The following is a 26,379-nucleotide window of genomic DNA, read 5'->3' as shown; positions in this document are numbered from 1 at the left end:
GGTCCCAAGATTCCAACAAAAACAAGTGATGATGGAGTGGTGACTCCAAAAGAAGAAGCTGAATGGAATGAAGATGATAAGAAGAAGATGGAGCTGAATGCTAAAGCAATCAACCTTCTTCACTGTGCTATCAGCTTTGAAGAGTACCGGAAGGTATCTAGATGCAAGACAGCCAAAGAAATCTGGAAAAAACTCCAAGTTACACACGAAGGCACTAAACAAGTCAAAGAAACGAGGATTGATATGCTGCAAAAAGAGTACGAGATGTTTAACGTGAAGGATGGAGAAAGTATTGATGAAGTGTTTGAGAGATTGTCAATCATAATCAACAACCTTGATGCTATGGGTACAAACTATGCAGAATAAACCTTGGTGAGAAAACTCCTTAGAAGCCTCACAAAAGAATGAGAAACCACTGCCACTGTCCTAACCGAGAGCAACAACCTAAGCCCCATAACCTATGATGAGCTGAGAGGAAAACTCCTTGCATATGAAACCACACACATAAATCCGGACTCAAAGAAAAAGGGAATAACCCTCAAGTCAAAAGTAGAAACCAAAGAGAGCGAGTCTAGTGATGTTATTTCAGATGATGAACTCATATTTTTTGTTAGGAGATTTAGAAGAATGATGAAGAACAAGGGCAAGCACAAGGGTTCAAGCTCAAAGGAACACAAGATGGACTTGAGTAAAGTGACGTGTTATCATTGTAAAGAGTCTAGACACTTCAAGCTAAACTGTCTCAAGCTCAAAAAGGAGGACAAAGGCAAAAAAAAAAAAAAAGGAAAAGAGTGCCCATGGCAGCTTAGGAGGATCTTGAGAATGACTCAAATGAAGAAGAAGAATCTGAAGGTGAAGATAAAGACTGCTTCATGGCTGGAACCAACAATCTTGATGAGGTAAATTATTATGATTTGACCATTGATGATTTACATGCTATCATTGATGATCTCACTTTAAATACTTCAAAACTGCTTGACAAGTACAATGAATGCAGATCTGAAAGAGATGTGTTGAGAGCTGAAAATGATTTTTTAAAAGAAAAAGTGAAGGAAACTGAATGTGCTTTAGACATTATTGAAGAAAACAGATTTTTAAAATCTGAACTTGAAAATTTAAAAGGAAAGCATATTATGGATCATTCCCAATAGCTAATTGCTGAGAATGAAAGATTAAATGATATGATTAAAAGGTTGAATGGTGACTTAGCAAAATTTGCTCAAAGTTCTAGTAACTTGGACAAATTACTTGCAAGTCAAAGACCATTATTTGAAAAATCTGGATTAGGTTAAATAGCCAAAGAAGATGCAATTTTTAATGATTCCTCTATAAAATTTGTAACTTCTTCATCAAATATTAAATCCACACCAATCAAATCTGGTATTGGATATGTTCCAACATTTGAAGAAAAATTTGATGAAGTATACACAAGTGAAACTGAACATTCACGAAGAACCAAACCTAGTTCAAATAGGTCAGGTTTGGGATTCAACTCGAAGAATGAGGTAACTTTCAAGAAACCACATTTTTACAACAAAACCTCATTTTCGAAAAATCTAAAGGTTTTCAAAAATTCTGGTGAAAATACTTTTGCAAAGAGGAATAATTATAACAAAAATCAGTTTGTTAAAAGAAATGCACCTCTTCCAAAAACCAGAAAATTTCAATCATTTAATCATTTCCAGCATGGTAGCTCATCAAATTTTCAGCAACATGCATCAGAAAATCACTGTTTTAATTGCAAAAAAATTAGTCACTTATATACACAATATTTCATTGAAAAGAGAGTTGTGGGAAACCAAATTTATAATGTGGTTTGTGATTTTAATGCACTTGGACAACCAAGATGGATTAACTTCAAAAGATCCAAATTAATTTGGATACTTAAGGCTACTTGAAACACTTCATGCAGATTTGCCTAGCATCCAAGAACAAAAAGGACATGTGGTATATGGATAGTGGATGCTCAAAGCACATGACTGGAAGGTCAACTTATTTCATCAAACTAAACAAGTATGATGGAGATTTTGTGACCTTTGGAGATGATGGTAAAGGTAAAATTATTGCTGTTGGAAAAGTAGGTAATGAACAATCTACTTTCATTGATGATGTATTTTTGGTATGTGGTTTGAAGCACAATCTTTTGAGTATAAGTCAGCTGTGTGATTTATGATATCTAGTGACTTTCAAAAAACTTGAATGTTGTGCTATTAATGAGAAAACAAATGAAGTGCTTTTTGTTGCCAAGCATTTTAATAATGTGTATGGACTTACTCTTGATAAACTAAAGGATCAAAATATAGCTTGTTTTCATTCTAAAGAATATAAAAAGTGGTTATGGCACAAGAGATTGGGCCATGCAAGTATGTTTCAAATAAACAAACTTGTAAAGAAAGAATTAGTTAGAGGTCTTCCTTTGATAAAGTTTGATAAAGACATCACATGTGATGCTTGCCAAATGGAAAAATAAACAAAAAGTTCTTTTAAACCAAAGGAAGACATCTCTACTAAAAGACCACTTGAGTTGCTATACATTGATTTATTTGGTCCAACAAGAACTCAAAGCCTAGGTGGTAAACATTATGGTTTAGTAATTGTGGATGACTATACTAGGTTTGGTTGGGTTTTATTTCTTGCACACAAAAATGAAGCATTTTCGGCCTTTAAACCTTTTTACAAGAAAATTCAAAATGAAAAGGATTTAAAAATCTCTTCTATAAGAAGTGATCATGAAATTGAATTTGAAAACAATTTATTTGAATTCTTTTGTGAGAAATTTAGAATATCACACAACTTCTCTTGTCCAAGGACACCACAACAAAATGGTGTTGTGGAAAGAAGAAATAAAAGCATATAAGAAATAATAAGAGCTATGCTTTGTGAGAGTAATGTTCCAAAATTCCTTTGGGCTGAAGCGGTTAACACAACTTGCCACATTTTGAATAGAACAATCATAAGGAAATTTTTGAAGAAAATCCCTTTTGAATTTTGGAAAGGTTACCCACCAAACTTAGACTACTTGCACATCTTTGGATGCAAATGTTTTATTTTAAATAACAAGGATAATTTGGATAAATTTGATCCAAAGGCGTATGAGTGTTTGTTTGTAGGATATTCCACAATTAGTAAAGCATATAGAGTTTATCATCAAGATGCTATGATTATTGAGGAGTCCATACATGTTACATTTTGTGATATTAACTTGGTGCAAAGTATTTTGGAAGATTGTGATGCAGGGAATCAAGTTCAAAAGGAAAATGAAACAGCTCAAAATCATGAAAATGAAAATTCTGGACAAGCTAAACCAGAAACTGCAACTGCTGAAAATTCAAGAGACAATTCTATTTTGTCTCATGAATCTGAAGGAACTCCTGAAGCCAGTAGCACTCAGAATCCATTGGTACCTGAATCTGCCTCCAAGTCTACCAGACCTCATGAATGGAGATTCTTGAAGAATTACCCTGAGAAATTTGTTATTGGGGACGTCTCTCATGGAGTTATAACTTGGTCCTCAACTAGAAAGGCCAATAAAGAGACAAACATTGTCCTTCTCTCTCAAATGGAACCTCAAAATGTCAAAGAAGCCCTTAGTGGCCCTTCTTGGGTTAAAGCAATGGAAGATGAGCTTCTTGAGTTTGAGAAGAACCAAGTGTGGACTTTGGTTCCTAGGCCAAGTGGAAAGAAAGTGACCGACACCAAGTGGATATTTCGGAACAAGTTAGGAGAAGATGACAGCATTGCAAGAAACAAAGCAAGGCTAGTGGCACAAGGATATGACCAATGATGATTATCAAAATAGACATTCATATCTAAAGGGAGGTGGTGCAGTGAAACAGCCCAAAGGACCTACTCGATCTGAGAGGGTGGTCTTAGATGATAAAGATGATGAATTTGTCCCTGAAGAATCTCCTGCTCCTTCCACCAAGGGTACTTCCATCTCTACTGGGAAGAAATCCATTCTGCTGAATGTGGTCAAGGATGTTGTTTAAGAGTTTGTCTCCCAATCCAATCATATGATTGCCATGAGTAAAGAACAAAGGAAGCTGGCTAGCAAGCATGAGAATTGCCTAAGGAAATCAAGGGATAGAGTGGCTGTGTTTATGATTTTTATTGATAACCTTCAAAAAGATGAAGACCTTGCCACTGATGATAAAGAGGAAGCTGGTTCGGAGGAGAATGGTTTTGATGCCTAGATTTGTCTCATAAAAACTGCTGCTGATGCTCTCTTTTTGTCTCATGAATTCTATTTCTTTTGCTACTATTGAACTTCTTTTTTTGGATAACTGTAATAATTCTAAATACTGCTGCACTTTTGGTAGTTTAGTTAGTATTTTGAACTGTGCACTAACTCTATCTTGCAAGTTTTACGGTGCTATTTTTGTTGATCTTGCTTGTTTTTTACCCTTGATGACAAAAGGGAGAGTAGTAGTAGCTAGCTTTTGAAACTTGAATTTGGACTGATGAATACCACTGCAGCTACTATTATTTTTTGTGATGTCTGTCTGACCGCTGCATTAAAACTTGTCTTCACATGTTGAAAATGTTGCTGCTTATTTGATATGTTCAGTATTGGGCTGATTTTGTAGTTGTTTAAACTCCCTTAATCAAGATAAAGATGCGTAGCTCTTTATTGTGCTCTCTATAAATGAAATGCAAAACATGAACAAAGAGAAGAAGCATGAATCCAGGGGGAGCCACTCTTGAAAAAGAAAGGGAGAGCAACATAAACACCATTCAAAGGGAAGTTTCTTGATCTTACTCAAATTTATCTCCTTTTTGATTTTTTGTTTAAATATGTTTGTCATCAAGGGGGAGATTGTTGAGTTAAGAAATTAACTAAATTAATCAGCGATGACAAACATTATTTTTGGGTAAAATAAATAATTAGTGTTGATTAATTATAATTGTATATTACTAATTATTTATTGTTACATGCCAAAATTCAATTTTATAGCCCAAATGGAATAAAAAGCAAATAGCAAGGATGGTGGGCTGAAAGCAAAAATAGAAGCCTAAGGAAAAGCAAAGAAAGAAGTCAGATGGGCCAAGCGGGTTGCTTAATGGATATCCAATCCAAACCCAACTCAATTTTAAATCCCTCCAAATTGATCTCACTACCAAAGCAACGTTCTTCTCTCGTCTGTCTTAGTCAAATCACAAAACTCAGAAAAGTGAGAAAGAGAAAGAGAAAGCTTATTCCCTAAGGTGATCATCAAAGAAGCAAGAAAGAGAAAATCCAAGCTTGAAACGCATAAGTCTAATAAGCAAATTCAAGCCATATCAAGCTTAGGTTAAAGGTAACCCATTTCTTTTTACATGCAACACACTTTATTCTCTTCGTCTTCAACTCTCTACCACTCCGTTTTGAGCTATATGAAAAAGAGGATTTCTGTTCTTCTCTGTTATAAATCCACGGTCTCAAACATGTCTTGTGACCAAGTTGGTTTTCAAGGGTTCAGATTCGGTTTACCATTGGAAGACTTTTGTGGTTGTTGTTTTATGGCTTTCGGTCAAGATAGAGAAGTCAGAAGTAAAAGTTCTACTCTGACACATTGTTTGGATTGAGGGATTTTGAAGGGAAAGAAAATGGGAGGAAAGAAAATAAATGGAAAAGAAAATTTTTTGTTGTTTGGATGAGAAGAGAAAATAGAGAGGAAAGAAAAAAATAGTGTAGGACCCATTAAATTATTTTCTCTCCACACATGAGAAGAAAATGAAGAGAAATGGGAGCAATATGAATAAAATTACACATTTACCCTTATCATTAATAAATTATAATTTACATACATATAATATATATAAGGGTATTAATGTAATTTTATACTATTATGATTTTCTTTCTTCTCACTTTTCTTTTCTTCCAAACAAAAGAAAATTTTCTCTCTATTTTCTTTCCATCCATTTTCTCTTAATCCAAACAACATACAAATAACTCTAATTTTCCTTCTATTTTCTTTCCACTCATTTTCTTTCCTCTCATTTTCTTTCCTTCCATTTTCTTTTCTATATCCAAACAAAGCCTGAGAAAAAGTGAGACAGTGGGTTGGTGAAGCTCAAGGCTCTAGGAGTTGACCTAGGAAGAAGAACCCAGCAACATGCAAGGAGATAAAAGAAGACTTTCTGCTCATTCAGAACCAAGGAGAGAAAACCAGAGAGCTTGGTGAGTTGTGTTCTAAGAGGAAGTTCCTCTACTTGGATAATGCTTTCTTTCAAAGAAGCATTTGGTCAATACTGAAGAACTGAATCTGAGGTTTTCAAATCTGGTTTTGCACATAGCGAAGAGGCTGTTGATGAAGTCAATCTCCTTCATATTTTACAGATTGTGATGTATTTTTCTATGTTTATCTTTCTGTAATTTCTTGTGAGAAAAGGCATAGTGAGAGAGCTAAAGTAAAAGCCATGAGTAGAAAAAGGCTGAGTGATACACTTGAGAAAAAAGCCTAGAGTTATTTTTTAATTTCTTTAGGTATGTCTATGTCTTGTATCTTGTACCTGTGAGGTATCCCTTTTTTAGTTGGGTTAGCACTAAGAGTGGATAGTTAGGTATTAGCATAGCCAATGTCAAGTTAGGTTAGAACTTGAGTGTGAAATGATTGGGTCAATCCTGTGAAATTGGTGTATATAATACTTTTAACTATAGTGAAAATTTCTCCATTGTTGTGGAGGAGACTAGACGTAGGTTGCATAGCACAAGGCAACCGAACCAGGATACATGCTGGTGTTAGCTTTTCTCTTCTCTGTTGTGTTCTGTTTTCTGATATTCATGAGACAAAAATAAATTCTCATAAATTTCCGCTGCTGAGTACAAACAGAATCAGAATTGAAAGTTTATTTTAAAAGATCACAGCTGCAACTTAAAAGGAAGGCATAGATTCAACCCCCCTTCTCTAAGCTTACCACAACCTTCAATTATATTTGGATATAATTATATAAAAATATTTTTTATTTATTTATTACGTGAAAATATATTTTTTGTAAAAAAAAAGATTTTTTAAAAAAATATAAATTGTAATTTCTTAAAAAATATTTTTTAAGTAATTTTATTTTTATTACTAGAAATTTACTAAATATGCTAAAAAATAAAAAAAATTATTAAGTTTTTTTTATTAATTTAACATCACCCAAACAAACACTTAATAGTAAAAAAAATAAAAAATAAGTCACGTACCTTTTTTTCTACAGACATTTTCGTCTCAAAAATTAAAAAATACATTCATGTTTTTTATCCCTCTAAAATCTGGACAAATTTACCTATCTGTTAAAGTGATTCCATTGGACCCGACGAAAAAGTCTGACGTGGCTCCCGTTGCATTGACTTGGCCGTTATGAGAGCACACGTGGCATGTAACTTTTTAAAATAGGACATATTAGTCCTCCCACACCAAAACAATGCTGTTTTACCAAGACCACTCCATACACATTGTAATCCCTTTATGCAATATGCATAACACCCATATCACACTCGGAGAATTACTGAAAACTCTAAGAAAACAAACAATCAAACTCCCTCCTCTCTACTTCTCCCTCTAAAAATTAGACATGTAGAAGAGCAATTGTTGTGGTGTGAAGTCAGTGTCGGAGGCGGTGAAGAAGGTTGCATTGAGGTCGTGGTTGCTGTCTTTGTTAGAAGGTAAAATCGCGTTGCTTAGCGATGAAGTTTTTGTTATTCATCTGTAAACTAATTTTGAAAGCATTATGTGTGCATGTTGATAGTGTGGGTAAAAATGGTGGATGTCGAATTTGAAGGAGGGATTGTATTAGGACAAAGGTGTTTCATTCATAAATTTTGTTTCTGATTTTGGAGAGCAGTTGATTTTTGAAATGTGACTATATTATCTGTTGTGTATATAGTTGGTTGAACTTACACATAGTTGTTCATGGATTAATTTCAGATGGTTGATGTTTTTGTAGTGTCAATTTTTTATCATAGAGATAATTTTGTCAAAGCAAGTGATGGATCCTTAGTTTATCAAAATGAAAAGGTAAAAGGATTCCCTGAAATGGACCTGGACTTTGTGAATTTTGGAGATCTGGTAATATTGTTTAAGGATTTGGGATACCAGTCATACAAGGCAGTATACTGGTATGATCCAACAAGAACCAAAAGATACCTGAGTTTCACATATACTTTGACCACCTTGTTGATAATCTCGAAGTTGTTAATAATGTTGGCAAGGACAGTGATGGCACAGTGGACATAGATGATATTTTAGGGGAACTTAAGACATCCTCCTCCTCAGATGATGGGTATGAGATTACGGAGGATGTGTTATATAAACTTTCACCAGTTAAATTTAAAAGTGATAGTACTAAAACTCACAGTAGTAAGGGGTTGTTGGTGGCAAGAGAAAAAAAGTCTAAAAGGTAAAAAGAAGGTAGTGACCTCGAAGAAGCCAGTTGCAAAGAACTCAGAAAAAATCTGGTATTTGAGGATAAATCCTAATACAAATACAGTTTCACATAGTTGCTTTACTTACTTTATAAAATGGACACCCTATAAATAATCTGTTAGGGTTGCTGCTCGTTTTCGACATGAACATGATTGCATATACTGCACAAAAGAACTTTGGTGAGACGTCATTTTTGTCATCTGTTGCGTTAAGACCCGAACTCGCAGCGAACTGGTATTGTCTTCTTCCACCTCCACTTCTTCTTGAACTTGATGATATTCTGTCGGGTGCTATGGGACGAAATACTGCCCCCTTTTCATTCACCACTTCACCGTTTCTATGCATTCGAAGGATTAAGGCTCATAAATTTAAAATATTGTGGGTTTTGCTGAAATAACATTATTTTAGTGTGGGAGGACTAATATGTCTTATTTTATAATTTACATGCTACGTGTGCTTTCATAACAGTTAGGTCAGTATAATGGGAGTTACGTCAAACTTTTCTATCGAATTCAATGGAGTCACTTTAACGGAAGGATAAATTTATCCAATTTTAGAGGGATCGAAAATATAAATATATTTTTTAATTTTTGAAAATATTAATATTAAAAAAATTCAAAGACCTGTTTATTATTTTCTCTAATATTAGTATTATGAGTAAAGTATCGTTTTTGTCCCCAACGTTTGGAATAAGTCTCAAAGTTGTCTCTAATGTTTCAATCATCCTATTTAAGTCCCTAACATTTCAAAATTGACTCAATGTTGTCCTGCCGTTAGGAATCCGTTAACAGAATTGACGGTGGGACAAAATTGAGACGATTTTGAAACGCTAGGGACTTAAATAGGACAAAAATGTTGGGGACAAAAATAATACATAGAAATAATATTAAAGAAAAGAGACTGATACACGATTTTAATGGTGGGATTGAATAATTAGTGATAAATTATTCACCAATTTATAATGTTAATATTAAAGAAAAGATAAGATTAGAGTATCTAAATCAAAATAAAGTCTTAAAAATTGAAGATAGAATTTTAAAGTTAAGATAGATGAATAATAAGATAATAATTTATAAAAACGATAAGAAAATTGAAAATGGCGTCGTACACAATTCAATTAATTGGGTAACACAACCAACCAATCGATTGAATTGGACAAATCCATATTGCTTTGATGACTTCAATCGATTGGGTAATACAACCAATCGATTGAATTGTGAGACCTCAAGTTGCTTTGAAGCATTCAGTCGATTGGGTAGTATAAGAAATCAATTAAATTTTAAAAAACCAACATTTTAGTCATCGTTCAATCTATTTGGTAATATGACCAATCGATTGATTTTTGCAAAAATCATGCTGCCTTGCAATTTTCAATCAATTGTTTTGTGATGACCTGTAGTCCAATCGATTAAGTTATGGAAAACCTGAAATTCAATCGATTGTTTTGATAATCCAATCGATTGATTTTCAAATAAACACGATTTCACAGCCTGAAGAACGTCACGGATCAAATGTAAACTTTTAATCGATTGGAATGGCCAAAAAATTTATTACGATCAATGGAAGATATAATTCATTATTGTTTTTTATTTTGATTGTTAATAAACATAACAGATGAATGATAAAATAATAATTTATAAAATAAAAAATAATTTTTATAATTAAATAAACATATGAGGTTAATTTATAATTAAAATTAGAAAAAAACTATTTAGCAGTTGTTAAAAAAACTTAAAAAATATATTTTGTTATAGGATCATTTAATGGTCTAAACGTTTTGGACCATCAAATTCAATCGCATTAGAGCAGCTCCAATGGTGAGTGCCTTAGCAACTTTTTCTGACACAAAATGAGTTCCTTCCGTTGAAGCAAAATGAAATAAGTCCTTGCACAAGACCCAATGAAACAAAGTCCCTCTAAATAGGGACTGAAAGTAGCGAATAATAACTTGCCATTTGGCAAGTTATTATTTAAATAAATAATTATATAAAATTTTAATTAATTATATTAAATAATTATATTAAAATAAATAATTATATTAAATAATTAAATAATAATTAATTTAGTAATAATTATAATTAATTATATTAAATAATAATTAAATTATAGTTAATTTATTAATAATTATAATAATTAATTAGATTAAATAATTAAATTTCTATTTAATTAATGATTTTTCTTTGTATTAGGCAATTTCACAATGTTTGTCGTTAACTATAAAGTTTAATTATATTTTTTTTTTGTATTAAGTAAGTTTATAAATTATTGTAACCCTGAATTATATATTGTGTATTACTGTTATATATAAATTTATTTAATATTAATATCTTTAATAGTGAATTATTTTTAAATTTAAATATTTAAATTATATTGTTGAAAAAAATTAATTACATTAATTTCAAGTATTTTAATTAATTAATTAAGTGAGATTATAATAGGGACTAAAATTAGTTTTTTCTAATGAAAAAGAAAGAGATATTTTAAATTTTTATTTAATATTTATAATATAAAAATTAATGTGAAATTATTTTTTATGACAGATGAATTATAAACAGGAACTGCGATGAATTTCTTACGGAGATGGTATGAATTTCTTATGGGGATGGTCTTAACTCCTTTCCTCGCAACTCTTTCCTCCTTGACTTACTAGAGACGTGGCTAGGTTGTAGGGCTTGTTTAGGTAAGTTTCTAAGAAAAGATTTTTTTTTCGAGTTATCTTTTTTTAAAAGATCTTATTGAAAAGCAAAAGTAATTTTATGTTTGGATATCTCATGTAAAAATGTCTTTTTATCTATCAATTATGTTTTGATATAACAATATAAAAATACTTTTTTGTTTATTTATTACATGAAAAATATCTTTTTTTAAAAAAAAAAAGATCTTTTAAAAAAAAGATGTAAATTACAGTTTTTTAAAAAAAATCTTTTTTTAATTTTACTAGTGCTTTTACTTTTACTACTAGAAGTTTGTCAAACACGTTAAAAAATAAAAAAAAATCTTTTTTTTATTAAAAAAGATCTTTTTTTAACAAAATAATGGCGCCCAAACATGCACTTAGTCTTTGACGGATTTGATTAATAGAGAGGAGCGATGTGCCTTGAAGCATAAATAAATTATTAAACTTCTTTGTTATTTAATTTCTGAGTGGTGCAGAATCTTTGCAAAAATAGAGAATGGACCGGAATATATATTTTAGAAATAATTATTAAAATTAAGAGAAATAAGATAAATTAATTCTTTACTATTTAGTTATCAGATATTTAAATTTTTAAAAATTTAAAAATATATTTAAATTTTTAATTTAGACATATCAATTTTTAAATTTAATTTATCTAATTTTAATTTTTCTTTTACATGTACATTTTTTGTATATAATAAAAATCCTATTTAATTTTTTGGTTAGGTATTAAAGTATAACAGACTCAAATAAACATAAAAGATTGACATTTAAGATTTAAAAAAATTAAAAACTTAAATATATTTTTAAATTTTAAAAAATTTAAATATATCCAAATCAAAAAATTTAAGAGATAAAAAAATCAAACACTTATTGTGCTTTTCTCTAAAATTAAAAATAAAAGTCCAACCATCCAATAATAATTGGAACGCAAGCGTGGGCTGTGTCTGTGTTCGTGTGCGAGAGAGAGAGAGAGAGAGAAGAGGGTTCGAAGAGAAGAAGAGGACAAGATCCGATGGAAAGACAAGAGAAGACAACATCATGGTCATGGTCGTCTTCGTCAACCGCACCATGTTCCACCAATTCCTGATCTCTTTCTTTTCCCGTCTCCATCATCAACAACCCCACTCACCACCACCAATCTTCCAATCCAATCCATTGATTTGCCTCTCTTCTCTTCCAGATCCAATTTCCTCCGTCTCTTCAAATTCTTAATCGCAACATCATAATAGAAGGATATGGGAAGAACTCGAGGAGGAGAGGGAAGGGATGATTCAAGCGCAGTTGGGGAAAAAGAGAAGCACACTTGTTTGCTTCGAATGGCTCAAATGCTTTCATATTTGATGGTTTTTGCAGCTGGTGTCATGATTGGCCTAACCACGTGTTCCCAAATCAATGGAATCTTTGTTTCACAGAGACAACAATACTCTTTAATTAACCGCGGACTGCCGCGCCCGCAACCCAGTAATTGCAGCCTCAACCAACCGCCGCGGATTCTGCTTCCGCCGCGACCTCCTCTTGATCCCGAGGATCAGTTCCAGTGCATGGACATTGACAACTTCGTGCATCCAACCAATCTCATCCATTCCATGTCGGATAATGAGCTCTTCTGGAGGGCTTCCTTGCTTCCCAAGAAAGAAGAGTACCCTTATAAGAGGAAACCCAAAGTGGCTTTCATGTTCTTGACCAGGGGACCATTGCCTATGTTGCCACTCTGGGAGAGGTTCTTTCTTGGACATTCCAATTTCTTCAATATTTATATCCATGCTCCTCCCGGATATCACCTCCAGGTCTCCAATTATTCGGCTTTTTACGGCCGCCAGATTCCGAGCAAGGTATCAAACTAGATACTGTTTTTTTCAGTCATAGATTTGTAGGAAGATAGTTAATAGTATGCTTCACTAGCATCCTTTTAGTAAAAGTAAAAGACTTGAAAGAACACTAGATTTTGCATGTTATTTGGAGATAAATTTTTAGCAGATTGATAATCAGATCCACTCTTAATGCATAGAGATTATTCATGGTAGACTTTTGAACACAAGATGTATCTATTTGAATTCGTGTTTGAGAGACTTTTGAGCTAACTTCTTGTTACAGAGCAAGGATGATCATAAAGATAATCAATCATCTTGGATGATCATTAGATTATTTGGGTTCTATACTTACAGGGTCCAATATTGGTAGATTCTATTCTTGTGACTTTCTTGGCTGCAGTTCATAGATACATTGGTTATTTCTTATCGAACGAAGTCCTAGGTATCATCGGCTACCCTAGCAACGGATGGTACTTCATGCATTTCGTGCAATTATATTATCTATCTCGGTGGAGATCATCAAACAGTGAGCTCTTCTTACCTGCAATTAAGAAATCACACGACCAGAATTTGTTTGGTCATAGGAACAACTATAGACATACATGCTTAGCAATGTCTCTTGAGTCTCGACTCAGGAATGTAATCATATAAGAACATGACTTCCTAGTATATTATTGCACTCGCTCTTTATCGAAGATAACAGTTGCAGCCTACAGAAGACAAGGGACATGAGTTGCAATAGTGAGTAACTGAGGAGGAAGAAGAATGAGGTGAACTGATTTTTTTGGATAGAAGTTATGGTTTCTAATTAATTTGTAGCATGAGATGTGGAAGTGGACAAGGGGTATGTGATGTTTGAACAATTTGTGGATACTAGAGCCTAGAGGGGAAACTACAAGGGGTTTGGATTTCCTTTCAGAATGCCAATCAGCATATATGATTCTCTAAAATTGCAATCATGATATTTTTAAAGCTATAAGCAGATTCATTGGCCTGATCATGTCAATATTTAGTTTCCTAGCTTGATGTAATGTGCATATGCAGTGATGTCACAGTAGTAGGTACCAGTAACATGCATAATCATGTATATATTTGTGTCAAGGACTGCAGCTAATTGTCCTTATTGAACATATTTTTTCTTATATGCCAAATTTTGATAGATTCTTATGATTTCTTGTTCAGGAAGTTTCATGGGGAACAGTAACCCTTGCTGATGCTGAGAGGCGCCTTTTGGCGAATGCACTGCTCGACTTTTCAAATGAGCGGTTTGTTCTTCTTTCGGAGAGTTGCATCCCGGTCTACAACTTCCCTACTGTGTACAGATACCTCATTGATTCCTTCCACAGCTTTGTTGAGTCATATGACGATCCTTCCCGTTACGGGCGTGGACGCTACAGCCGGAGTATGCTTCCTGATATTCAGCTTAGACACTGGCGGAAAGGGTCTCAGTGGTTCGAGCTTAACCGTGTTCTGGCTGTTTATATAGTGTCCGATACCCGATACTATACCCTCTTCCGCAAATACTGTAAACCTGCATGCTACCCAGATGAGCATTACATTCAAACTTTCCTTAACATGTTTCATGGCAGTCTTAATTCTAACAGAACAGTGACATGGGTTGATTGGTCTCTGGGGGGACCCCATCCAGCAACCTATAGTAGAGCCAATATAACTGTAAACTTTCTTCAAGCTATAAGGAACAACGGAACGCTTTGTCGATATAATTCCGACATGACTTCCGTTTGTTTCCTCTTCGCTCGCAAGTTTGATCACACTGCACTGGAGCCCTTGCTTGGCCTTTCTTCACAAGTCATGAACTTTTGATTCTTTGCACATTCATTCATTTCTCTGATATTTCTAGGTTCTAATTTGGTAGGGAACTTACAACTTTGGCACTTAATCGTTTTGCATTGGTCTAGCTGTACAGGTATTGTTAGAGAGAATTTTGTGTCCCCTACCACAGTATATTAAGCCAATAGGGAGAGATTTGGTTAGTATGCATCGGGTTTTAGGTTCAACTTTTATTGTTATTTATGTAACCAAAAGAGAAACAGAAACATTATTGCAAAAACAGGACATTGTTCCTTCAAAGAAGGACATCCGGTAATACACAACTTCTTTGGTAATGTCTTCTGTCTCAGTTCTTGATTTTCATGTCAGCTAAAATAATATAAGCCAGCTGTAGTAATTTTACATTTACAATTCTGAGAAATAAATAAACTACATTACATTCTAAACTGTAAAAGAATGCCATTTAAAAAAAAAATACTAATTACTTTTGAGTTACTTGTCATGAACAATAATAGTACAGTGCAAGGCTTGTGTTATTTTAATTAGTTGAAGATTTAGTTGGTTACAAAGAATAAGGGTATATTTTTTATGCCCAAAACAACAGCATTTTACTTTGATAGTTCCTTTAGTCCAAACCATGAAACCTATTTACATTAATTAGCATTCACAGGAAATAGAAATCTACAACTTCACACTTCTGTGACTGTTATCAAATAAAGTAATGAACACCCCTATACCTCCCTATGTACACCATAATACAACAGAATGATGGAAAAATTACCCTTCAATGGCAAACAGGCAATGTCTCTATGAACTCTCTTCTCTCAGATTCCACACTTGACAGCAAATCAAATGCTCCATCCAAGACTTGAAAACCAAAATCGGATGCAAAGTAACTTATCTCGTTGACTCTGAATGATAACCGAAAATGCACACTGTATTTGGATTTTGATCAACCAAAGCCTCAGTATATTAATGGCTAGTCTGGTTTGCCTGTGGTTTATATGGATCAAGCCAACATTTATCCTTCTCTGCTGCATCTTTCCATCTTTTCTCAAAAACTTGCATTTCAATATATGATTGCATCCTAACCTGCATATAGTAGATTGTTTTGTAACATTAATGGGCTGCAATTGGGTTAAAGGTGTATAAAAATCTAGGTTACACTCATAAACCTACTTACTTTAGCTCTATCACTCTCTCTATGGGAGTCTGATGGCACCTGCAAACAGAAGGACATTCCCTTACTAAAATTTATCGAAATGTGCTCGAACTTAAAAAGCAGGGGCTAACCGTTATCCTTAAGTTACCCTACTTATGAAATTGAAACCACTTGCCTCATTGCCATTTGAGCCACCAAGAGTAGGCAAACCCAAATGAACTATGTACTCAGAATCGACCACACCAACGTTTCTCATTCGATCACCCTGAAACATTGTTAAGAAGAGAATAACTGACATGCCAGAAGAATTTTGCATGGAATGAATATGCATTTGCTACTGCTGTCGAAGCAAGTTACCTGGGCGCAATAGCCAAGCTGCCTGTCCAGGCCCCAGGCATGGATTAAGTCATTCTGTAGAGTGTAAAACAAGGATATGATTGTATACATAAACGCGGATGGCTACAAAGGACTAAACCAGGTGTAATTGAAAGGTTGAGCATGCACTAATATAAGACGATAGCAGTAGTTCACCAACCACATGAGAATTTAATTGCATAATGAAATAGACCCTTTAGTAGAACACAGTACCAATAAGACTGAGAAGAACATCAAATCAAATGTAGCACATGGACATGAATATATGATCAAGATCATATCCAGAGGATTTGGCAACATTTTGGTCCTTGAAGAAATATTTCAAGGGACAAAATCCTGTCTCAGGTTTCAATATCCCTGGGGTGGTCCCTCAGATCCTCACAAGGAGGACAAATTAGTCATCGTGTATAAAAACATTCTAACAGTACGGACCGCCGGGGACCAAAATGGCATACAAATTTCACCTTCAAAAAAGCTTTTCAATTGATTTAATCCACCATAGACAAAGATTCTTTGGTCAATACAGAATTTTAACATCCTTACCTGAGTCATTTGACTAGGTATAAACTTAGACAATTAAACCATAACAAATTGGAAATGGAAATCTTTGATATCATGTCATAATGTTCTCAGGCAGAGATAATTTATCATAATATTCAGAACATGGGACAGAAAAATGGCCATTCTTATACACACCTGGATCAAGTGCCATACACATTGCCAAGATTTTCTAGAGAACACTGGTGCCATCATTTCCACCCAACTGCAAAACAGTTTCTTCCCTTTTATATAGCGGCAAAAATGATCCAAGTAAGTTTAGAACGAAGTTAAGAGAGAGCAACACATGATATCAGGTTTATAGCTGTTTACCCTATGCAAGGAGGAGCAATGCTATGGTCATCACACCTTCCACTACCTTTTAACTTATAGTACCTTCTGCACAAAGATAATACCAAACGCAGTTGCTTAAGATAAAATAATTATTTAAAAAAAAAAAATCAAGGGTGTGATCTAACAGCAATCTTGGTAATAATGCATTACATAAGCAGGGACGTACAACCTCAGGAGATATATTATTTAAGGACAATGTTAATCTTTAGAATGTGTTCCACAGGTGTGTAGCAGACAAGTATGGTTCATATAATACGACAAGAAGGTAACTTTCTTGTGTTGTCAAGTTTTTCGCATTAGCACAGTTAACAGAGATGCTGTATCTGCGGGTGTGATTGTGCACATATAATTTGAGACATAACCAGCAAAACAACAAGGAAGTGTGTAACATTGTAGTTGATTAATAAATTGTGTTAGTTATAATGTAATAACAGTGTAGGCCAAGCAATAGAGCAATGTTTGTTGCAACTTGAAAGAGGTGAGGAAAATAAGGTTAACCTGTGAACTTTTGATCCGGCTCTATGAACTGTCAGCGGATGATGAACTTCTGATTTATTAGGATCCAAAGCAGGTTGCGATATCTCTAGTCCCTCTTCCTTAACAATAGATAAATATCTAGTACATAATCAACAAGCCAAAATGTAAGGGATAAAACCAAACCATTAAAAGAAATAAGAATTTGCTACTTTTCACCTAATTTTGTCCTACTCTTCTTGTGAAGTGTGTTGTGTGTGTGAGGAAGTTTCGAAGACAAGCAAAGGTAGCTTACCTTTTTGGGTCAAAATTTTCAACAAGAAGGTCCTCATCCCAAAGAAATATATAATTGTATTCAGCAACTATGTCTGGATGCAAAAACCGTTTCGCAAACCACCTGTGCCATCATATAGCACTATTTTGTTCAATATCAAACATGCATTCATCCCCATGCAGTACAATTTGGGAAACAAATTCAAGAGTTAGTTATACCATTTTGTTTGATTGATAGCAGACACATGTATGGCGCGATTACTCCAAGCTAAATTCTTCCATCCATCCACAAATCCATCATAGTGAAAAAGCATCACAACAAAATCACTTGAAGGGAACTACCAAGCAATGTGAGTCAGCAAATGTAATATGAACATTATATCAGAACCATATTGTATAAGTAAAGCAACTATCACCTTTTCAACAATTTTATTAACAATTTCTTTCTGCTTAACTCCTACTGCAATAGCCAATAAGCTCAATGGGTGCTTTGAACTTATCTGAAAAAAAAAAATGCAAACAACCACTAAAAAGAACCGTTCAAGAGAAATAGAATACAAAAGTAAAACTAATTTATAACCATTTTTTAGTACTGAATTATGAGAAAATCAATTTATGTGTAGATATTAACATAAAATTAATTTATATTTGGATGTATTAACTCAAAGCAATTTGAAAGTGGTAAAGTCTGCTTATAATCAACAGATTCCAAAATTTGTTCATGTTATAAGCTACTATCCAACTTAATTATTTTTCTTGTTAATCCATATACTTTTTTCTAATCAATCTCAAAACTTATTTAAGAATAGCTGTTATTTCCCCCGAAACCTGGATTTAGATTATAATAATATGTTGTTACCGAAACACACACTTATTATTGGAAGCTTAAGACTAACATTATTCTTTCCAGAGTCCCATAGCGGCCGCATTTCTAAGTTAGATGTTTTAGCAACAACTCCTTCAGGCAACGCCTCGCTTCCAGAAGGCCAGCATTGTCTCTAAGGAAACAAACACAGGAATAGAATTAGAGGTAGCTCAAGTATTTAACAAGTTACATGTAAAGAAGCCCCCCCAAGAAAAACCAATCACCACCACCAGAATTTCCACACAAAGACAAACCTTGCATGCATGCGATTTTACGAGTGGCATTTTATAAATTAGTCCCCATCGTGCTAATCTCTGCATGTGTAATGCCCAAAAGTATGTGAGATTCATTGTTTTGAAAATATATAGCATTAATGAAAACTCAACACATAATTAAGGAAAGTCCATAAACTCAACACATAAATATTTTTGTTTACAGTTTACTTTTATACTTTTTTAGCTACATATACTTTCTGTCTAGCAATTCAGATTTCAGTTAGAGTTCGGAATAGAAATTCGTACTTACTTGTTTATACTCCTTCATGGTGAACGCATTGCCAACTAAGTAAGCACCACAAACCAACGATATCACAATGAGGAAACTCCAAAGGAACATCCTATTCTTTGGATCAGACAGGACAAAGCCCTGACAAAGATGAGCATACTAACATGAGAAATTGCTATAGTTCAATAAACTAAATATAATCTCTTAGAAAGTTAATCTTAAAGGAATTATAAATAATTCCTAGGAATTTTAATATGGGAATATCATATTCCCATGTTTGGTTCAAAGTTTGAAAAGCTATTCTTAAGCAAGTTTGATTCCAGGGAATCAAAATACCATCATTTCAATTCCCACCTTCCCCTTGGGTATCTTTGATTCCCATGAGAATGGAATGTTTGTAACAAAGTAATACTTGAACCACACACACCCTAAGAGTATTCTGTCGTACTCAAATCATAACTCACCCAGAAAAGCAAAGCAATGATATAATTTATATGGATATGATTAGGGGGGAAAATTTAAAAAAGTATCTACTAACAAGTCAAACAAAGTATAGAGGAATGAGAATAACTTGTACTACATATCTAACAAGTTACGAAAAGTGAGAAGAATAAGGTTTCCTCTTTACTCTGGTAATCATAAAGTAGTAAACTTTTGGATTTATACAAACACTGGAATTATTACAACACATCATCCAAAATTTTAAGCAGAGTAAAGCATAAGCATAACTGGGTTGAACATCAATTGATACAGAGCTTCAACACTAAACAGAAGTCAAAGTTGAATAATCAAACTACATAGATACAGAGAGCAAATGCAACTCGAAACTAAACCCAACATGCTGATTTCAAAATTCAAATACATTACCTTATTAGTATTTCTAATTCAACGTTAAATAGCTCAAAATAATAGTAACACAAAAAGCAGGGTATCTAAAATGAACAGCAACAGCGATGAATAAGAACACGATAATCCAGAGAGAGAAAAGCCGAGTGAGGAGCTTACCGGTGCAGAAGTGAAAGGCTTCATCTTTTTTGAGATTGAAAGAAGAAAGAGGAGTACATAAATAGAGGGATCAATTGAGATGAAAAGAAGAAAACTTTTGGTGGGTTTCTAATTGAGAATCACCGAAAAGCAAAGGAAAGAAAGGAATAAATAGTTGGAGAAGAAGAGAAAGAAAGGGAGGAACCGAATACTATGAAAAAAAATACTAACTTCATTATTCGAACACAAAGGGACAAGACAAAAAAGAGAAGAGAATAGAGACAGACTTTAGTCAACGTGTTCTCGTTAAACGACGTCGTAAGTCGTATTCAGGCACCAAACCAAACAGGGTACCAAGTTGGTGGAAATTGATCTTCTCCAGATTTTTTAACACTTGACAAAATACAGTGTGATATATAACATTTGATTCTATAAGTGGGATTAAAAATAAATAAAAAAAGAGAATAATAAATGGTTAAATTAAACACTACACACCATTCAAATTTTTTTTCATTGAAGAGGATCCACTCCCAGTTACCAACTTCCAATTTTCTTTCATAATTTCATTACTTTTATTATTTTATTTTCATGACATTTTAAGACAAGAAACGTTAAAAATAATAAATAGAAAATTAAAACAAAAACCAATTAGGTTTTTATGTGACTCGTTTACTTGTGTTTTTAAAGATAAAATAAGTATTTGTTTTCTTTTTTTTTAATCAATTGTTTATAGTTTTAAAAAAACACAAGAATAAACGGTTTTTATGTTATTTTTTAGAACTTGCTTTTAAGTTGAAAAGAAAAAATAATAAGTTTACAATTTTTTTATTTTAGAAAATAAAAATTCTCATTGTTATTCTATTGGATTAATAGTTAAATTAATTTTTGAAAGATGAAATATTTTTTAAATTCATTTCTAAAAGATTCTATCAATCAAAATGGTCTTTCAAAAATTATTAATTAATCATATTTATTTTTCAGTTACTCAATTAACCATTTTCGTCAACGTAAAATGTTAATTGATAATAATATAGTATATATGATACATAATATGTCTAATTGGACTGATTAAATATATTTTGAAAATCTATCAATTTAGTTACTAGATTATTTTGGGAATAAAGTTTATGTAATTAGAGAAAAGAATTAAATTAATAGATTTTCATAAACATATTTGATTAATATTTAGTTAGACATATTAAATATTATATATGTTATCAATTAACGTTTCACAATATCATTCTTTAAAAATTTTTAATAAAATGACCGAAAGACCAATATAATTAATTTTTAATTTTTGATGGACCAATTCAATTAAAAAATTTTTAAAAATAAATTTAAAAATTATATTATTTTTTAAAAATTAATTTGACTATAAATCTTTATTTTATAGGATTTTTCTATTGTACCTATATGTACATATACATACTATTATTTAAAAGATAATATACTTAGTATATTTTATTAAAAATTTATCTAATTATTTTATATTATCCCAAGAAATAAACATATAATAAAATATTTTTTCAAATAATAAGTTGTATAAAATAATTTTTTTCTTATTACTATAATTGTAATTTTTTATTTTTCTTGAATACTGTATTTATATATTTATTGTATTCAAATAATTAATTATTTTTTTATTTTAAAAAAACAATTTTATAAAATATATTTAAATATATTTTTTATTTTTATTTTTATTTTTTACTTGTAGTTGTAGTTTTGAAAAGATTTTTTTTTTCAACTCCAGACAAATGAGCCCATATTATGTGTGCTTTAGAAAACTATCATGTATTTAAATAATTATAATCGAATTAATATTTATATTGTATAACAATTAGTTATTTTCAAAAATTAATTTTAATATTTAAAAAATTAGTGCAAGTAATGAACTATAAATTCATAAAGATGGGTCTATATTGTTTTTTTTTATAATATTTTTTTCTTTATCTATAAAATGGTGTCAAAACTATTTTGAACTTTTATATCGAGTTAATAGAGTCCTACTTCAATTTATAAATAAAAAGTGTCAACGACTTATAATTCAAATGACATAATCTTTAGAAATGGATCCTCTTCAGTGGAAAAAAATACTTGAGAGAATAAAATGTGACCTTTAATTCTATAGGTGGGACTAAAATTAAATAGGAAAGAAAAAATAATGAAGGATTAGATTAAACACTTGACAGCATTCAGTTTTTTTTTTCATTTCCACTCTCCATACTCACCTAAGAAGTTACAAGTTCGAATCTTCCTATTTTCGATAAAAAAAAACTTATTAATAAAAAGTCACCAAAACAAAAGTTTGAGTCTTCCTATCTTCTTTAAAAAAATTAAAAATTATAATAAAACTATAAAAACGGATAAATAATTAGAAAAAACCAATACACAATCTGTAAAAAAATATAAAATAATAATTATTTCACCAAAAAAAAAAAGAAAAATTCGAGGCTACTTCATTGAACATCACCACCCCCATCCAACACGGTCTCTTTCTGGCTCTCTGCTCCCGTTTCGGTACCACGACGGCGTGGCCATCCAACTCCGGCGGCGACAGAGCATGCAGCGGTGCACTCCCATTTTCATTTGGTGACCAGCTTCAGCAACCTTCTTCTCCGGTCAGCCCCAAACCGAGATTTCAGTTTTGTTTCGAAACCCTTTGTTTACGTCATAATTGGATTTTGGTGCTGGTTCTTGTACATGTAGTTTTTTCATACTTTAATTCCATTTACTCACCAATTCTGTAGAATTTTAACGCTACCGTGCAATGTGACAGTGCGATGTTTCCCCAATTTTCTAGCTTCCTTCTTATTTTCCTGATTACCTTCACATCTGAATATTGATCGTTTATAAATTTGTTTACTTTTTTGTTTTCTGTAATTAGTTATGCACAGTGTTTTCAGGTTCTCTGTTCCTTTTGATGAAGAAATTTTGACTTTTATGTTATTTATTTGTCTCACTACTGTTATTTTTCTTGCGTTATTATGGAGCTCATATTATTATTTTCTACTATTTAGATGAGAACTGATGATATCATTGCTTTGTTGCTTGTTTTATATCTGTACTTTTTTTGTTTGTGGCAACTGATTATTTGTCACTTTGTTTTCTCACTAAAATATTTGGGCATAGGATATCTTTAAGTTAGTCACTGGAAAATTATAGTATGTCTGAAGAGGCTGGATCCATGTTGGTTGCTTATGATGATCCCTCGGACCAGCGGTCACTATCTTTGGATGATACAAGTAGCACAGAGGAGTCACCTGGCGAAACCAGGCTCTCCTTGGAAACGGCTAATGATGCCATTCCGTATATCGGCCAAAGGTTTGCTACTCATGATGCTGCTTATGAATACTATAGTGAGTTTGCAAAGAGGTGTGGATTTTCAATTCGACGTCACCGTACAGAGGGAAAAGATGGTGTTGGTAAAGGACTTACTAGACGTTATTTTGTTTGTCATCGCGCCGGGAACACTCCTGTCAAGGCATCAACAGAAAGTAAACCTCAACGAAATAGAAAGTCTTCTCGCTGTGGATGCCAAGCTTACATGAGGATAAGCAAGACAACTGAATTTGGATCCCCAGAATGGCGGGTGACTGGTTTTGCCAACCACCATAATCATGAACTCTTAGAGCCAAACCAAGTTCGATTTCTTCCTGCATATAGAACTATTTCAGATGCTGACAAAAACCGAATCCTTATGTTTGCCAAAACAGGGATATCTGTTCACCAAATGATGAGGCTTATGGAACTTGAGAAGTGTGTGGAACCTGGATATTTGCCTTTTACGGAAAAGGATGTGCGTAATTTACTCCAGTCATTTAGAAAATTGGATCCTGAAGAGGAAAGCTTAGATTTACTGAGAATGTGCCGGACTATAAAGGAGAAAGATCCTAATTTTAAATTTGAGTTTACACTCGATACAAATAACCGTTTGGAAAATATTGCTTGGTCATATGCCTCATCAATCCAGTTGTATGATATTTTTGGTGATGCCGTGGTTTTTGACACAACACACCGCCTAACTGCATTTGACATGCCACTTGGTATATGGGTTGGAATGAATAATTATGGAATGCCTTGCTTTTTTGGCTGTGTGGTTCTACGAGATGAAACCATGAGATCATTTTCCTGGGCACTTAAGGTAGTATATAATGCAGAATTTAGTGTTGTTAACATCATTTAGTTTTTATTCAATTTACGTTGTGGCATGCTAGTTTATTAAAATGCTTTGTGGTTTAATGAATATAAACAAATGCTAGGGGAAGATATCTTGTTACTAAGATTTTGTGTAGTCAACTAGTCATAAACAATAAGCAGTTGCTAGTCTAAATAATTTGCAAACAGTTAAGTGAACCGTTTTTAAATTACTGCAATTGCAAGGAGTTCCTTAATAACTTGCTACCCTTTGGTAAATGTGTGTAAGCACCCTATGCTAGTGTTCTCTGTCCTTCCTATTTTTTGAAAATGGATGTGTTATTTTATCTGTGGATGCGAATTTCTTTCTTATTCCTTTCTCCAACCTGAGTGGTCTGTTAATTCATAAAAAGTTCTTTGGCTCTTTAATTTACATATTTTTTCCTTCCTTTTTCAAATCACCTTGAAAGGCTTTCTTGGGGTTTATGAATGGAAAGGCTCCGCAGACGATATTAACCGACCAAAATATATGTCTCAAAGACGCAATATCTACAGAACTACCAACAACAAAACATGCCTTCTGCATATGGATGATAGTGGCAAAGTTTCCATCTTGGTTTAATGCTGTTCTTGGGGATCGCTACAATGAGTGGAAGGCTGAATTTTATAGACTCTATAATCTTGAATCCGTTGAGGATTTTGAATTAGGCTGGAGGGAAATGGTTTGTTCTTATGGACTGCATTCCAATCGGCACATGGTCAATTTATATAGCTCTCGCTCACTTTGGGCATTGCCATTTTTGAGAAGTCATTTTCTTGCAGGAATGACTACAACTGGTCAATCAAAGTCAATTAATGCGTTCATTCAACGGTTTCTGAGTGCACAAACCCGACTTGCACATTTTGTTGAACAGGTACTATCTATCTTGGCTGAGATATTGTTATATTGATTTTGATGAGTATTCACTCTGAAAGTTTTAACGTATTCTTTAGAAAGAGAAAAAGCTTAATTTTGATTTATGCTTGCATATTTCAGGTAGCTGTCGCCGTTGATTTTAAAGATCAAACTGGAGAACAACAAACCATGCAGCAGAATCTCCAAAATATCTGCCTCAAAACAGGAGCTCCTATGGAGTCACATGCCGCTACAGTCCTCACTCCTTTTGCCTTTTCAAAGCTTCAAGAGCAACTTGTGTTGGCTGCACACTATGCTTCTTTTCCAATTGAAGATGGTTTTCTTGTGAGGCACCACACAAAAGCTGAGGGAGGTCGGAAAGTTTATTGGTCTCCTCAGGAAGGAATTATAAGTTGCAGCTGCCATCAATTTGAATTCTCTGGAATTCTCTGTAGGCATTCTCTTAGAGTTCTTTCAACAGGAAATTGCTTTCAAATCCCAGATAGATATCTTCCCATCCGTTGGCGTCGAATCAGCATACCCTCCTCTAAACTTGCTCAGAGTGCACCAAATGATCATACTGAAAGGGTTCAGTTTTTACAAAATATAGTGTCGTCTCTGATTACAGAATCTGCAAAGTCTAAGGAACGGTTAGATATTGCTACAGAACAAGTTTCCATCCTTCTGTCTCGCATTAGAGAGCAACCAATTTCATTACATGGTGCCAGAGATTTCTCTTCCATCAATAGAAATCTTTGACTCTGGTTGAACTGTCAATCTGGTTCAATTATGGGAGGTATACAGAAATTATTGACGAGAACACAAAATTACTTGATACTGTCATGGCAGTTAAGGTAGTTGAAACTTGAAACTATAAGAAGGCAGAAGGTTGTAACGTAACATGAAATTCTTCTTTAGAAACATTTCTGTAGAGTAAAAATGCTAAATTCTTCTAATGACAAGGCTTCTGTTGAGTACAAATGTATATAGATTTGAGAAAATTTGTTTGTATGCATCTTTGTATTATGGCACTCTAGTAACCATAGCTAAGTTTTTAGTGAAAAACGGTGTTTGTAATGTAAGAAGAACCCTCTCAATGGTCAATGCAAAGCATAGATCTATGAAATGCATCATTTATGAAATGCACCAA

At 33.1% G+C, this 26,379-nt stretch overlaps 4 protein-coding genes across 4 annotated transcripts; 3 read left to right on the top strand and 1 right to left on the bottom strand.

The window, feature by feature from the left end:
- Window positions 1-822: 822 nt before the first annotated feature.
- On the top strand, window positions 823-3,989 carry LOC130974427 (uncharacterized). Its single transcript, XM_057899314.1, has 3 exons — window positions 823-899; window positions 3,214-3,756; window positions 3,800-3,989. Exons 1-3 carry the CDS (start codon window positions 823-825, stop codon window positions 3,987-3,989), a joined length of 810 nt encoding a protein of 269 aa, XP_057755297.1.
- Window positions 3,990-12,006: 8,017 nt separating this feature from the next.
- On the top strand, window positions 12,007-15,068 carry LOC130974123 (glycosyltransferase BC10). The gene is made up of 2 exons (XM_057898876.1): window positions 12,007-12,902; window positions 14,064-15,068. The coding sequence occupies exons 1-2, from the start codon at window positions 12,306-12,308 to the stop codon at window positions 14,703-14,705; spliced, it is 1,239 nt and encodes a 412-aa protein (XP_057754859.1). The 5' UTR covers window positions 12,007-12,305; the 3' UTR covers window positions 14,706-15,068.
- A 129-nt stretch (window positions 15,069-15,197) lies between these two features.
- On the bottom strand, window positions 15,198-20,442 carry LOC130974124 (uncharacterized). The gene is made up of 14 exons (XM_057898877.1): window positions 20,222-20,442; window positions 19,238-19,357; window positions 18,967-19,026; window positions 18,744-18,845; window positions 18,264-18,347; window positions 18,067-18,185; window positions 17,870-17,971; window positions 17,599-17,715; window positions 17,080-17,145; window positions 16,906-16,972; window positions 16,192-16,245; window positions 16,010-16,099; window positions 15,856-15,894; window positions 15,198-15,764 (listed from the first exon to the last, which is right to left on the bottom strand). Exons 1-14 carry the CDS (start codon window positions 20,243-20,245, stop codon window positions 15,645-15,647), a joined length of 1,164 nt encoding a protein of 387 aa, XP_057754860.1. The 5' UTR covers window positions 20,246-20,442; the 3' UTR covers window positions 15,198-15,644.
- A 2,212-nt stretch (window positions 20,443-22,654) lies between these two features.
- On the top strand, window positions 22,655-26,240 carry LOC130974193 (protein FAR1-RELATED SEQUENCE 11-like). The gene is made up of 4 exons (XM_057898970.1): window positions 22,655-22,818; window positions 23,330-24,341; window positions 24,805-25,248; window positions 25,371-26,240. Exons 2-4 carry the CDS (start codon window positions 23,364-23,366, stop codon window positions 25,986-25,988), a joined length of 2,040 nt encoding a protein of 679 aa, XP_057754953.1. The 5' UTR covers window positions 22,655-22,818; window positions 23,330-23,363; the 3' UTR covers window positions 25,989-26,240.
- The last annotated feature ends 139 nt before the right edge of the window (window positions 26,241-26,379 follow it).

Source organism: Arachis stenosperma, chromosome 4, assembly GCF_014773155.1.
Source record: "Arachis stenosperma cultivar V10309 chromosome 4, arast.V10309.gnm1.PFL2, whole genome shotgun sequence".
NCBI classification, from domain to species: Eukaryota; Viridiplantae; Streptophyta; class Magnoliopsida; order Fabales; family Fabaceae; genus Arachis; species Arachis stenosperma.
Note: the sequence above shows the minus strand (reverse complement) of the source record. Positions and strands in the feature narration are given on the sequence as shown.